At 34.2% G+C, this 16,307-nt stretch overlaps 1 protein-coding gene across 9 annotated transcripts in view; it reads left to right on the forward strand.

Annotated features, from left to right (window-relative positions):
• Positions 1-16,307, forward strand: part of DCAF6 (DDB1 and CUL4 associated factor 6) — a 172,510-nt gene that overhangs the window by 112,516 nt on the left and 43,687 nt on the right. For all 9 annotated transcript variants that reach the window (XM_067728540.1, XM_067728541.1, XM_067728538.1 and 6 more), the window contains 2 exons: positions 10,434-10,551; positions 15,072-15,187. In XM_067728540.1, the coding sequence (XP_067584641.1) occupies positions 10,434-10,551; positions 15,072-15,187 (234 nt within the window). The remainder of the gene's footprint in view (positions 1-10,433; positions 10,552-15,071; positions 15,188-16,307) is intronic.

The following is a 16,307-nucleotide window of genomic DNA, read 5'->3' on the forward strand; positions in this document are numbered from 1 at the left end:
TGCTGCGTGCGGGGTTTTCTGTAGTTGCGGCGAGCGGGATCTGCTTTTCGTTGCGGTGCGATGTCTTCTCATTGCGGTGGCTTCTCTTTTGTGGAGCACGGGCTCTCGGCGAGCGGGCTTCAGTAGTTGTGGCTCGCAGGCTCAGTAGTTGTGGCTCATGGGCTCTAGAGCACAGGCTCAGTAGTTGTGGTGCACAGGCTTAGTTGCTCCGTGGCATGTGGGATCTTCCTGGACCAGGGATAGAACCTGTCCCCTGCATTGGCAGGCGGATTCTTAACCACTGTGCCACCAGGGAAGTCCTAGATTTTCTTTATTTTGAGGTATTACTAGGCTAAAAATGTTACTAATAAAATTTTTTAAATTGTAATTGACTTGTTTCATTGAAAAGATTTCTTTTCTTTCAACAATTATATACACATTCTTGAACTGGTTGATTGCAAACAGTGTTTTTGCTTATTTATCTTGAATTTTTTTAAAAAGCACCACACTTTGTCTAATATATTTAATGTAAACCTTAAGGCCATAAATGCAGCTGCCTGGTTGCCTCAATAGTTTTTATTTTCTTTTATCAAAATAGTTTTTAAAGAAATAAATGATAGGGAAATAAGAAATAAATGATAGGGAAATAAATGATAGGGAAATAAGTGTACAGCATGCACATTGTTTTTATCCTGTGATAAAATACTTTGAGCTACTCTCCAAATTTAGGGCTGTGGGTACACACATTGACAGCCCTTCTGTGCTAATTAGAAAGTATTTGAATAAGCACAGTTATATCTGTCATGCATTTTGTTTAGTTTGAACAATATATTTTAATAAGTAGTTTTGATTTTCCTTTTATTTATATCTCTGTTATAACCAGTATATTTTAAGGGGGAAAATCCTCTTTGGACATATTTCTCTTGCCTCTTACTAAAACTAACAAATTTGTCCCGTTAAAAATATTTAGGCCAGAAATTCCCCCTTCTTTTATTAACAATAACAACAATAACAAAAGAAACCCATAATCTTAACATTTAATTTTTGAGAGGATATGAGGAATTAATTTTGCCTGAGTTTTAAATTTTGGCCATGACTATAGCAAGTTACTTTATATTCATTTTACAGTGATAATCATTAAGTGGAAGTTGATAATGCCATTAAATTTGAAACTTACACCTATAGGCAATTGTGCATCTGTCAGACACTCATTTTCTACTCTAGATTTAAAGAAATAAAAATGCTAATTTGTAGGCATTAGAAACATAAATGCTAATTATCCATTATTTTATATAAACAGACTTCTTTTGACATTAATAAAATGTTTACTCACAGAAAGAGACTTGTGGATGATCAGAAAGCAGTGAAACAGATTTTACTAAATCTACTAGGGTAGATTGGGAATGGAAAAACTGGACCTGTCTTGCATTAAGTATTATTCCCTTAAGATTATATACTGGGCTTCCCTGGTGGCGCAGTGGTTGAGAGTCCGCCTGCCGATGCAGGGGACCCGGGTTCGTGCCCTGGTCCGGGAAGATCCCACATGCCGTAGAGCAGCTGGGCCCGTGAGCCATGGCCGCTGAGCCTGCGCGTCCGGAACCCCTGCTCCGCAACGGGAGAGGCCACAACAGTGAGAGGCCTGCATACCGCAAAAAAAAAAAAAAAAAAAAAAAAAAAAGATTATATACTGTCACCAAGTTGAAATTTTATTTCAATAATATCATCTTGATGATAGTACATCAAGCAATATTTTAAATTGCCATTAAATGTACTTTGACAACTCTGATTTTTATTAAATAAATATCAAATGATTGAAGACTGCTGTATTAGTGGGACAGATAAGTTCAGTATTCATCACAGTGGACTACCTCTGTATATGTCGTACTTTAAATTCTAGAAAATAAAGTTAGTGAAATCAGACTTCATTTAGATTTTTTTTATATTCCTTAGAACTAGTTATCACTCAGTTGCTTAGAATGAAGTAGCTAATCCCCTTTTCCCCAACTACTAGTCTAGGTTCTTAAAGTTAGTGATGTATTTCATCTTTTGGAAGTTAAACACTATTTAATTTTTATTGCATATGCTTACTTGTTCTACTCTCCTGCTAACCAAATCAATATCTATATTTCTAGTTACATTGTTTTCTAACTCAGAATTGTCTATGATAAAAATAACTGACATTTATTGAGTTTTTAATATGTAACTGGCACTGTGTTAAGAATTTTGTATGTATTATCTCATTTGTTGTAATTTAATGAGGTGAATACTAATGTAATCCTCATTTTACTGGTGAAGAAACCAAGACTCCAAGAAATATGTAAAGACAAGTAAAATAAGTGGTAGAGCCATATTTGTATATCTGTTTCATTAATTCAACTCATATTAAATGCCTGTTACCTTGTAGCAAATACTGGGCTTGGCACCAGTTTGCATGAATGAATAAAGCTAATGCTCCCTGTGCTTGGAACAGAGTTGATTAATAATAATGATAATAATAATAGAGTTGATTAACCATAATAATAACAACATAGACACTTACATTACATTTTCTTTGTGCCAAACATTACTTTGAGCAATTTTTATATGTTTATTTACTTAATCCTCACCAAAGCCGTATACAACAGGTACCATTATTATCCCCATTTTCAGATGAGGAAACTGAGGTAAAGAGAGGTTAAGAAACTTGTCCAAGGTCACACACTGTGTGTCTGTGTTAGAGATGTGATTCAAATCCAAGCAGCCTGGTTCCAGTGTCTGTGATCATAACCACTGTCCTTTGCTTCATCTAACAGTAAAGACAGGTGATGAGAAAAATAAATACAAGTGTCCTAAGTGTTATAAAAGAGGAAGTAAGGTTCAGTGGGGAGCATATGAATGAGTCTGTCTCTTCTGGTAGGGGGCCAAATAAGGCATTCCTGAGGATGAGACATTTTAGCTGCAATCTGAAAGATGAGTATGAGTAAGTTAGGTCAAGGAGAGGGAGGAAAGGGGATCATGAATAGCGTGTGCAGAGTCTCTGAGATAATCACATTAGAATGACTAGAGGAGTCCCAGTATGGCTGGCGTTTGCTCTGGCTTCAAGAGATAGGTAGAGTCCAGATTGAGAAGGACCTTTTAGACTTTTTTAAGGTTTTAGATTTTAATTTAGGAACAGTAGGAAACCAATGAAGGATTTAAAATAGGGAACATGGCCTGATCTGGTTTGTTCTGAATAGAGTATGAAAAATTGGTTAGAGACTAATAAATCACTTAGGTGGTTCTTCTGGTAGTAAGGATTTTGACCTGATGATAGAAGTAAGGTAGAGATGTAAAGAGATTCATGACATATTTCAAATGTAGAGTACGTGGGATTTGATGAACGAGGCAAAGGATTGAGGAGGAGTCCAGAGTATAAGTTGCAGTAACAACTCTGGAATTTCTATGTGGGGGGGGTGGTTTAGCAATGGCAATCTGCTTGGAGAGAGCAGGGTCAGGGTGTGTCTTAAATCTGTTTTTGTTTTTTGTTTTTGTTTTGTTTTGTTTTTTTGCGGTACGCGGCCCTCTCACAGTTGTGGTCTCTCCCGCTGCGGAGCACAGGCTCCGGACGCGCAGGCTCAGCGGCCATGGCTCACGGGCCCAGCCACTCCGCCGCATGCGGGATTCCCCCGGACCGGGGCACGAACCCGCATCCCCTGCATCGGCAGGCGGACTCTTAACCACTGCGCCACCAGGGAAGCGCTTAAATCTGTTTTTATACAGTAAATGCAGTGTTTTGACTTAGATTATACATTTATTTGTGGTGGTTTGGGAAAGGTAATAATAAAGACTAGCAGGTGACATTTCTAGGGCTGCAAGGGTAACTCCCAAGTTTTGACTGAGTACAATTGATTGGCTACTTCCTGAAACAGGTGACCCTGGAAAAGGAAGAATATATGGGAGAGGATATGTAGAAGGAGGTGGAGATCACAAACTTAGTTTGAATATGTTGATTTGAGTTATCTGTGTGAGGCATCCAAGTAGGAAAGTCTGTTGGGCAGTTGATTGTATCGTTGTGGCATTTAGCAAAGATGGCAGAGCTAGAGAAGTAAATTGGAGAATTTTCTGCATGTAGATGATAATTGAAGGTATGAAAGTAGATGAAATCATCTAGGATGAAAGTAAAAAGTGAGACATCTAAAACATCTCAAAAAAAATCAGAAAAAATTCCAGAATTAAAATTTTGCTAGAGGAGAGCTGATAAAGGAGATGGAGAAGTAGCAACCACATTGAGAGGTAATAGGTAAAGTAGAACAGTGTGATGTCATGAGATCAAAAGAAGAGAAATTTTCAAATCCAAGAGAGTTGTCTGTTTGCTGCTGAGAGGTCAAGTATAAATGGGTTCTAAAAATTCTCCACTAGATTAATCAACACGGAGGTGATCAATCTCATTAGTGAGGGCAGTTTCACCTGGCTGATAGGGGCCAGAGTAGAGTAGGAGAAGATGAAAAGTACTTCTCAATGGAGATGAGAATTAAGAAAAGTACTTCAAAACGATAAGCAAGGAGGACAGTAGCTGGAGGGGAAAGTGGTTAAAGACAGTGTTCTCCTAAGCTGTCTACCTCATTCGTTCATTTTCATCTGGAAGTCACATTTTGTCACATTTTTTCATCTGGAAGTCACATTTATTCAATCAGAGTATGACAGACAGGTTTGATTTTTTAATAGAGAATATAGGTGAGGAAACAGTCATAAAAAGAAAAATCTTGGATGAGAATTTTGGCAGGGTTTATGTGCCACATGGGTACGCATTTTTACTTATTTTCTATGTGTTCTCCCTCCAAACTGAAAGTGAACTAGGAATAGAAGACTTTTATGAACAGAGGGGTATAAGACTAGCAGTTCTGAAGTACAGGGAAAGAAAGCCTAGGTAGCATAGGTAAAATGACTACTACATTTCAATCCATACATTTTAAATATTAGAGGGAAAATGGAACCAGGCATAGTCTGAGTCTGTATGTATCCCAACCCCACGTTTAAGTTCAATTCATATTTCCGTGTTATGTCATGAAAAAAGGTATTGGATTAAAATTATTGTCATTGATACACAGGTTGAGTTTTGATTGTCAGGAAGAAAATTTGACTAGGATATTATTTCCAAAAGATTACATAGGAGAGATTTCCTAGTAAATATCAGTATTAAAGTTGCACTTTATTTTTGGCTTTCATAATTAACTATTGTTAATTTCTGGGTAAAGTCAGATTGCACTAGTGAGAACACTCAATTTTAGAATAAAAGCCTTGCTTCACAGTCACCTATGTGGTGGATAGGAGTTCTCTGTTTAGAATCTACTCCTAGAAACAGTTTCTGCACTTTGAATCAGAATATGCTTCCTTATACAAATGATTGGAAGACCTGGATATCCAGTAGTCTGAGGTATGCAGAAAAGTTACAGGTTCCTGACCTATAAAATTGGAAAGTTTGCATTGGCCTAGAAATTATACTTGAGAAATTTGCCTTTTCTTCTATGTATGCCAAGCAAGTTGGGGTGCAAAATTTGCGGAGATAGTTGAGCTTTATCATTGCTATGTCAGTGCTTTTTCAGAGGATTTCATCATATATTTTGTTTCCTTTTAGATTGATTTTTATTTTAAACATTTGGCAAAATCGAAGGAAAAATATTGACAAGTTCCTTGTGCAATAGAAAATCCCTGAGGCAAAGAATATATGATTTCTATATGATCCACAGGATACCTAAGCTACTGTAGGTGATTAATGGATGATTGTACAGTTAGAATGGTGACCCAGCAGCAGAGAAAATGTTGGGCGTAGTGGTTCTAAACAAATTATTGTGGCCATATGCTACTTAATTATCATCATTTTGATAACTTTGTTTAAATTTACACATAGGATGGGCCTCCAGGGATATCCTAGCTAAAACACCAAACATCCATATCAATATTTAGATGATATACAAACCTAGTTACCAAGATAGCATATTTTATTACTACTTTCAGCATGTTTTTTTAGAACCACAAATGATTAATTTCATAGTTGAAATGCACAGATTGAATGGTTTGAAAATATGTGTATTAACCAAAAAAAAGTTTATTTGTGGTTCTTACTGTGAATCAAAGCTTGAAAGATACCTAATTAAAGTTCAAAGAAGTTGCTTTCAAATTGTATTCCAGCCCATTCTGAGATTTTTTTCTGAGCCAATGCATTAATCTGAAAGGCCTCTTTTGGGAAAGGAGCTCTTAAATTTGCTTCCCAGAATCTTATGTTACTGACTATTCACTTCTAACTCCAAAAACTCTTTTACAGGATATTGTCTTGATTTTTATGTGGTTATGACTGTGCTTGCTAAAGCATGTTTTTTTTTGTTTTTGTGTTTGTTTTTGCGATACGCGGGCCTCTCACTGTTCTGGCCTCTCCCATTGCGGAGCACAGGCTCCGTATGCGCAGGCTCAGCGGCCATGGCTCACGGGCCCAGCCACTCCACAGCATGTGGGATCTTCCTGGACCGGGGCACAAACCCGTGTCCCCTGCATCGGCAGGCGGACTCTCAACCACTGCACCACCAGGGAAGCCCTAAAGCATGTATTTTAATGGCTGGTCATTTGCCTGGATAGAGACTGCTCTAAGCTACTAACATCATCAGTTGTTTTTAATAATTAAACTACAAAGCAATATATATGGCCATCTTAGCAGTGTTGAACAAGTTAAAACTGATTTTTCCCCCCACTACACTGTCCTTGTGCTGAGTTCACCACAATTAATTTTATTCTCCTATAATGTTTTTAGAGTGAGAAGAAATAGTTCAGTCTTTCAGTGCCCTGGAAAAGATACAGTGTAGTTTTCCAATACTCTGATACCAAAGTGACAGTTTGGACTACCAGAACTTTTATCAGTTAAAGTTGCTGTTATGAATTATACATCACTTCTGAGAGCTAACAATACCAGCAGTTGATATTTCTTAATTAAAATATTTATTTAAGGAATCTTATTTTCTACTGAGTATTCAAATTATTTCCAAGATAGTATAGTAAGTAGCAACTTCATATAGAAAGAAACTTAGGTTACTAGAGAAAAAGAATCTAGCTCATTATCATCATTTCATCATCTATAAAATGGAGATTAAAATATGTGCTACAGAGATTTAACAAAGGATACATATATATCCTGGGACATAGTAATGTTCAAGAAATTTTGGTTATTGTTATGATTGTGCGTTCTACATAAAGTCATTGGGTTTGGTGAAGTTCTAAACCCTAAGGCTGTTAAATTAAAATCTCTGCTTGTTAAGCAAAATATTTCAGTAATATTAATATATTTCTGTGCATTATATAAGTAAGGCTTTGAATAATACAGTTTTTAGAATGTGTTTGCTAATCCAACTTTTAACACACAGAGCAAGTTATGGAAAATTAAAATGGTTACAAATATTTCTTCAAATAAAGTAATAATAAAATTTATTTTTTAGTTCTTTAACGTAGATTTTTTATAGACCTTTTTAACTTAAAATATGCACTTTATCAGAAACAATTTGTTAATTAATTTACTAGTAAACCAGTGATCTACATTTCCAAGAAAATTCAATTTGATAGGTTGTATATGGTCAAGAAGAGGAGTATTAAACTAGGAAGAGTAGAATGGAACAAGGCTAGGAAATGGATTTTTAAACCTCGGTTATACACTTCCATTAATGCCTCAGTTGAAGAAACCATGTTCTACACTGCATAGTGTTTCTGCCAGAGACATTATTTATATGCAGTCTACAAGGAGATAACTAGACTAGGGGTCTGAAGTATTTGTTGCTAACAGAAATAATGTGATGGGCCAGTTTTACTCCAGGCTGATGACTTCATTGACAACTTAAATGAACAAATTCTGTCAACTATAGTCACTTTATAAATTAAATGAGTACTATTACTGTGTTTTACATGATTTTTACTGTATTCCAGAGAGATTAAATAATAACTTGGTAGTAGATAACCTAAGAAGAAGGTTTGAATTAACATTGATCATCTTAGGAAGCTTCTTGCTTTTGGAGGTTGGGGGTGCTCTTGGAGGTTGGTAGATATTTTCTACACCATTTTGACCTCTTAACAGCTAGCTATTTGTCTACTATATTCCTTTAGTCATAGCATGCAAATATCTATAGCTGCCTCTAATTTTACTCAAAAAGGAAGTTTTGATACAGCATTTAAATGGCTTCTTTTTTTAAATTTTTGTTGGAGTATAGTTGATTTACAGTGTTGTGTTTGTTAGTTTCAGGTGTTAAATGGCTTCTTAAAACTTATGCTCCCATAATCAAGGTAGATCTATGAAATTTAATCCTACAATTCTCTCACACCTGCTTTTTTCCCCCCCTATTTCTTCTCTACTTTAAAAGAAAAATAATAACAAAGCACTTTACAAAATGTTGTGAGAGATAATGAAAGAAGTAGCCCCAGCTCTACCTCTTAGTTTCCTTGATCATTCATTCAGTCTTTCAGCTATCTTCACCAATTCCAGATCCCTAAGGATGACTGTGGTTTGGGCAGCAGTGGGACAGAAATTTTAGCAACATAACTAAAGAATAAGGGAAAACTGTATGTGGACAAATGACTAACAGCACATTTTTCAAAGATTGTCAAGGATAGGACAGATATTTTAAAAATCCCGTTCAGGAATTCCCTGGTGGTCCAGTGGTTAGGACTCTGGCATTCACTGCCGAGGGATCAGCTTCAGTCCCCAGTTGGGGAACTAAGATCCCACAAATCATGCGGCGTGGCCAAAAAAAAAAAAAAAAGTCGTGTTCTTGATAATTTTATGTAAGTTAAAATATGTTAGTTTGGTTATTTTATCAGAATGCCATTTGGTAAAATACGTCCTCTAAAACATTGAATGTAATATTGAATCTTCGAAAGTCATAATGGATTGTTAATTCTTTTTCCAGCAGCTGTTTATATCAAGGACATAATCATAACAAAAGTAGTACAGAAACAAAGTGAATTTGTCAGTTGGTAGGCCAGCTTTATAATTGATTCATACTATTATTTTCAAATAGTAATTAATGTTATAGGAGAGGATTTCTCAGGAGTTAGAAGTGAAGACGTAAGAATTGATAATCCTGAGTTTTATCAGCTTGGCTTCTCATCTCTTGGGGAGAATCCTTTTTCCTTTCTGCTACAGTTCTGTATTTTTAAGTCTTGTTAATTGTCCTCTCACAGGATAAAAGCTAGAGCAGAGTTTCTATGAGAATCTCTTTTAGTAAGTGCTCCACCGTCTTCAAGAGGAATGCAAAAAGATATGTCCTTCATTGCAATATAAAGTGGACCTAATAACCAAAAATCCTAAGTAATTTTGATTTCATTAAGTTGTTAATGCTTTTGTTGATACCGTTTTCAAGACAGAAAGCTTATTTTTAGTACTATTACATCAAGTCCTTGAACTTGTATCGAGAAAACAATTAGGACACAGAAGAGTTTCTTGTATCGAGAAAACAATTATGACACAGAAGAGTTTCCTTTCTGCAAGCGACTGGCAGAAATGTTACATGTTTCATTATATAGCAGTTTTTATTCCCTATATATTTTAATGATCCCCCAAGCTGTTATTCATCATAAAAAGAAAAAAAATTTAAAGCCTTATTCAAATTTGTCTTTGAATATCCATGTACTCCTTTTGGGGGGGGGAGGGGAGAAGTGACTTCAAAGTGGTTTGTATCCATTTCTGTAGAGTTTCTTGATTTTTATTTACCATTTTACAAAGATTTTATATGTTGAGATGGATGTATATTATGATTATCACCTATAGACTCTTAAGGTGGAATTGCCTTTCCATAATTTAGAAAACAAAGTTCTTGCAAGATTAGTCAGGAGAAGAGGATGGAATTATACCAAAACGTACGATCTTATAACATAGAGTTTTAGAAAATAACAGAGCACAATAAATTTTCTTCTCCCGCCTCCTTCCCAATAGTGTACAGGCTGTAATCCCTCCCTAGATTATAAGTCTATGAATTTGAAAGAACAGAAAGAATTTGATAGCATTTAATTGCACCAAAGTTTTTACTAAACAACTTCTTTTGGAGCCCTTGCATCTTACTTCTCAGTGTTTCTGAAGGAGCCAATGATAGTTATTCTTGATGCTGTAGCAACTGAAGAAAAAGATCCTGAGCGTTCCATTAAATAAAAGTACCAAGTTTATAAAGTATGTCATTGCATGTTAATATTCTTTGATTCCCTAAAAACTAAATATGGTTCTCAAATGTGTGTGATTTTCATCTGAATCAAAGGGAGTCATGTACACAAAGCTAGAAAATGATGCAATGCCACTTTTGAAATATAGAGTGTTTCTATAACACTTGCTTTGAACTTTAAGTGAGAACCATGCAGATGTGAGAAAGAGTTATGACAAGGACAACCTAATTTAAGTTTTATAAATTTTAGGAAATGTCATCTTTTTATTGGTTTCAGAGACTTTTTTCAAATGTTTTAAACACAATTTTCAGATAACAATAATGAAAAGCTGAGCCCCAAACCAGGGACAGGTGAACCAGTTTTAAGTTTGCACTACAGCACAGAAGGAACAACTACAAGCACAATAAAACTGAACTTTACAGATGAATGGTAAGTTAATATTTTTGTGAAGATGTTCTTAGCCATTTTGTAGGATTGTATTAGATATTATTTTTAGCACTTCATCATCTTTGTTTTGCAATAATACATTGGTTCTCAAACTTTAGTGTGCTTCAGGATCACTTGGAGAGCTTGTTAAAACACAGATTACTAGACCCCACTCTCAGAGTTTGAGATGGAGTCAGAGAATTTGCATTTCTAAAAACTTCCCAGGTGATACTAATATTGCTGGTCCTGGGATATTTCTTCTGATAGAAAATGCAAAAGATAAAAATAATCAATCACCAATAGACCACCAGTGCAAAAATTAATAAACCTAACATTTTGGAGCTTTTTGCAGTCTTGGTCCTATGTAAAAGGTATGTGTATGTGTATATATACGTATATATTTTTGGTTTGAGTTTTAAAACATGATTTTAATCATACCTAATATATTCAGTTCTCCCCTGCATTTATTTGAGTTAACTTTATAGTAAATATTCCCACAATACTACTTAGTTTTCATAAGTATTATTTTCTGTATAACAGATTCCATCAAGTGGATGTACCATAGTTTTACTTAACCATTTCCCTTTAATTAGGCAGTGAATTTATTTGTTTATTTTTACCAAATAAAACTATAATGAATATCTTTGTTTACAAGCTTTTTCCTACCTTTAAGGTTATGGATTTGGGATATTTTTCTAGAAATAAACTATATCTAGATTGAAAGATATTACAAAATTATTTTCAAAAGGATAATCTGTTATTACATTTCTCCCAGCAGCACATGAAAGTACATGTTTTGCTGTCTCCAGACCAATGTTCAATATATTCATTTATTTGTAACATATATTTGATTTTTAAATTATTTTTATTTAATTTATAACTGGTGAGTTTGAACTTATTTAATAGTTGTATAGATTCTTTTTAATGACATTTCTGATTATATTTATTGTTCATTTAATCTAGTTAAATCTTACATTAAAAAAAAAATCTAGTTATGTAAACTTCTTAAATTCTTTGCCACTGTCTCATTGCCTTGTGTGTGAGAGAGACAGCACCCAAAATTTTGTATTTGAATTTATTACTATTATTATATAAATTAATATATAGATAATCAATCTTTCTTAATATATAATTAATTATATATTAGTATAATTATATGTGATTAATACAGGGTGATTATATTAATCATTTAATAACCAATATATTAATTATCCTATATGATTAATATATTATTATATTAACATATTTAATTGTATATTATTATATATTATGTTAGTATAATATATAATATTGCATATAAATAATATATAATATAGTTATATATTGTTTATTAATATATAATTAATTATATGTTGATATATGATAATATTTATTTATTCCAATTCACTGGTTTCCATTTGTGTTTCTGTGTGTTTTTAAATATTAAACGCTTCAATTAAATAGGATTTTCACATCTTATTGAATACCTTTCTACATTCCAAAGACTGTTCTAGACACTGGGAATGCATCAATGAAAAAAATAGACAAAAATATCTCTGCCCTATTGGAGCTTACATTCTAGGTATGGGAGGCAGACAATAAACATAATAAGTGAATTGTGTAGTATGTTTGATGGTATTAAGTGCTATGAAAGAAAATAAGACAGGTAAAGATGTTTGGGAGATCTAGGGAAAGGGTAGGCATCATTGAGAAGATGACATTTGGACAATTTGAAGGGTAAGAAGGAGTGAGCCATGCATATATCTGGGGGAAGAGCATTCTAGGCAGAGAGAAAGCCAGTACAATGGCTCTGAAGCAGAAGCAGTCTTAGTATGTTCAAGGATCTTTAAAAAAAAAAACAATGTAGCTGGAGTAGAGTGACCAAAGGAGAGAGTAGTAGCAGATAAGGTCAGCCAGGTAAGTGAGAAGGGTCTTTAAAAGGTTAAAGGATATCTCTGGTTGCTGTGTAGAGAATAGGCCTTAGGTAGAAGCTGGGAGACCAGATAAAAGGCTTTGGCAGTAAGCAAGGTGAGAGGTAGTGGTGTCTTGGACCAGGATAGGAGCAATGGAGGTAGTCAGAAGAGATTGGATTCTAGATATATATTTGAAGGTACCGTTAATAGAATTTCCTTAGGAACTCTAGTGTTTGACCTCAACTTTTAAAAATAATGATATCTATGGCCCTTTTTCTTAGTACATGATTTAAGATCACAGAAGATTGTCATAGTTATTCTTAAGTCTTTTCTATTCTCATGTTTCTGTACAGAAGGGACTGATATCTTACAAACAATCTCATCTGAACATTTTTTAACCAAACATCTTTAGTCCCACTCTTCTTTTGAATGCTACTTTTCCTTCTTTAAAAACTGACCATGAATTATATTCTCTTATTTCTTTATCAAAAAAGTAATTAACTTTTTTCTGATTATGAAAGTATTCTGTATTCATTGTAAAAAAAAAAAAAAATTCAAAAGAGTATGCAGTCTTTTTCATCTATGCCAGCATGGTGTCTTGCTTTTATTTTAGTTTCTTTGATCCAGATAAGGCAATTGAGCACACTGACCAAGAGTTTGGGCTCTGAACCTGACTAGCTGTTGAACCTCTCTAAGTATCAGTTTTCTCATCTGAAAAAGGGCATATTTAATAGAACCTACCTCAGACTTTGTTGGGAAGATTTAATGAGAACATGCAGAAAAAGTACATAGCACTTAGCACGTGATAGGCTTTAAATAATTGTTAGCTACAATAGTCATCTTTTATAAATTGCCTTTCAAGTCCTTTGCCCAGTTTTTTACTGTGGTGTTTATCTTTTTCTTATTGATTTATAAGAGCTATATATTATAGAATTAAGTGAGGGTAATATCATTTGTCTTTCATTCGTTGCAGATATTTTTCCCAGTTTGTTGTTTGTCTTTCAGTTTACTTATGGTAGTTTCGCTTTATGGTTTCAGCCTGTGAGCTGATACTCCTTGTCCTTCCCAGGATTAGGGGGAAAGTTTCTTCTTGTTTTCCTCTTATAGTTCTGTGATTTTATATCAAAAATATATGTTTAATCCTTTTACAATTTATTTTACCATAAAGTATGATGTAGAGCTTATAGCTCAATTTTTCTACATGGCTTTTCCCTTGTCCCAGTACCATTTATTGAGCAATCTAGTCGTTTATCTGTGATTTAAAATGCCATATTAACACACGCTAAATGTATTTACTTGATTACTTTGTCTTTTCCACTAATGGCTCTGTATTCCTACATCAATGCCATAATGTTTTAATTATCATAACTATTCTACATTGAGCATTTTATTTAAGCCTGTATCATAGCTTTCTCAATGGGAAAAAAAAAAGATTTATATATCACATTGGCTTCTCTTTACCAAAATTGCTATGCATTTCTTTCTGGCTAAAAAGAAATATGTGTTCATTGCAAAAAAAATCAGAATCTAGAGAGAAATTGAAAAAAATCACTTACAGTAATCCTACTGAGATGACATTTAACATTGGTGAATATCCTTTCTGACATTTTTCTCTGCTCATATACCCATGTAGATATACGTTTTTCTTAAAACTATATTATATATGGATGCCCTTTTAAAAAAATCAAATTGACTTCTGCAATTAACCTAAAAAGATTTTTATAAAACTTTGACAAAAGTTCCATGATAATTTGCATTGTTTATTGAGTCACTGCTGTTTGTCTATAATTAATGTTTTTTAAGTTACTGTAGCTGTTCAATTTCTTTTTCTTGTTCACATCTATACTATATTTAAGAAATTGTTGCATTTCTGTGAATTTAATTTTAATCTTAGTCAGATTGTTGTACATTTTCCTCTATTTTCCTTCCCACTCAGTCCCCTTCTTACACATATGTCATGATTTGTCACAGAATGTTCATTGAAAATTATTTATTTAAATTGGTCTGGTATTCTGCTCTAGCTAAAAATTTTAACAGAATTAGGATCATCATCAGGTAGGTATTAAAACTAAAACAGAAAACATTATCCTTCTACAAAACCATGGTGCTCAATCACTTGCCGTATTTGAACAACAATCTATAACTGGCAGTGGTCCACAGAGGGCAGTTCAAAGACCAAAGAAATTTCCAGGCCTCTTTTCAAGTATTAATTTAAAAGTAGCCTAGAACAACAAAGTCTAAAAGGACCTATGATCAGAGTCTATAAAATCATTAAGAATTTGAATGTGGTGAACCATCTGTAGTGAGAACAAGAAGAGAGATTATATAATTAAGTTAAAATTCAATAGAGAGACTTGTAAAAATATATACCAGATCGTAGAAGCATCAAAATAGTGAAGAAGTGGTCCTTTCATATTTTTAAATCTCTTTTTAAATATTAAAGTGGATTAGAATAACCACCTAGACTTTCTAAAGTGATGTTTTTCAAGTACTATTAAAATAATAAATCCTGTATTTTATTTGTAGTCAAGTTTTTTGATCAACTTCTCTAGTTGTAAAATATAAAAATTATCCTAAAAGTTCATGTTTATTAACTTCTTGGTGGGATCACTTATCTTGTCTTGATGGTAGGAGCAGTACTGCCTCAAGTTCTAGAGGAAATGGGAGCCACTGCAAATCTGAGGGTCAGGAGGAATCCTTGGTCCCACAGAGCTCCATGCAACCATTAGGAGGAGAGAATGAAGCAAGTAAGATGTTAATTTTGTTTTTGTCATGACAAAACCCAGTGTTGGATGTTTGCCTATTTTTCGGATACCTCAGTGCTACAGTTTTGTTTCTTGTTTTTAATCAATTACTTTTGCCGCAATAGTCCAGTTACTGCTGTTGATAAACAGATAACAAACGCAAAAGATAAAGACCTTAAGCATTTAAGATGGGGCGTCACAGTAAAGCACAGTTCCCCTCTGCGGACACAGTGGCCAGGATAGATGGTCATCGTACTGACAGTACGTTAGATAGAAATGTTGGTTTGAATTATCTTTACCATTTTTATACCTAGCAGTGAAATACAGAGTACCTATCTGGATTTTTTCAAGGAGTATAGGTGGTTTATGGAGGGAAAAAAGGGATAAACTTTAAACAGTTTATGAGTAAATCCTGTTTCATACAAGAAGTGCCATTTAGAGTATGTTTTTAGAACCCTTTCCTAGAATAGTTTTATGTGATCATCAAATGAAATTTAGGGGTTAGTATAGCCTAGAACAGAGTAGATTTTCAGTACATACTTGATAAATGAAGGAATAAATGAATTGTTTTTCATTAAATGAATACATACCTCAGTATAACGGAGCTAACAAGAATAAAGTACGTATAAGATGACTGTCTGGTAAGCAAATGTCCAATTAGGAACAAAAAAGACTGATCCTTCATGGGTCTTGGAATGAAATCCAGAAATAAGTATTTTCAATGGCCAAACAGAATTTATGGTGGGGCTAACTTTACTATTTGTTCTTGATAGTTCAAATTAGACCAAATGCATGACAAAAGGGCAGAAAAATACTCAGTTTTAAGTTTAGATTCTCTGAAGTTTAGAGGAAAAAAAAGCAAGATTGAGAAATGTCAGTTGTGAGGGCTAATCTAAAGCAGAGATTCTTCACATGGAGTTCATGAAGGTCCACACATAGGCTTTAGGAAGAGGCAGTGGGCACAATTGCACATTTCTTCCTAATAGCGTTTTACAGTTTTGTGGGTACATACATAGTATTTGCATTACACTGGCAGGGCGAGGTTTTTATCTGAGTGTCAAAAGTTTCTACGACCCCAAAAGGGTTAAGAACTGCTTATATATAGGAAAGCTGGAGTATTCAA

This window comes from Pseudorca crassidens, chromosome 2 (assembly GCF_039906515.1).
Source record: "Pseudorca crassidens isolate mPseCra1 chromosome 2, mPseCra1.hap1, whole genome shotgun sequence".
Classification (NCBI taxonomy): Eukaryota; Metazoa; Chordata; class Mammalia; order Artiodactyla; family Delphinidae; genus Pseudorca; species Pseudorca crassidens.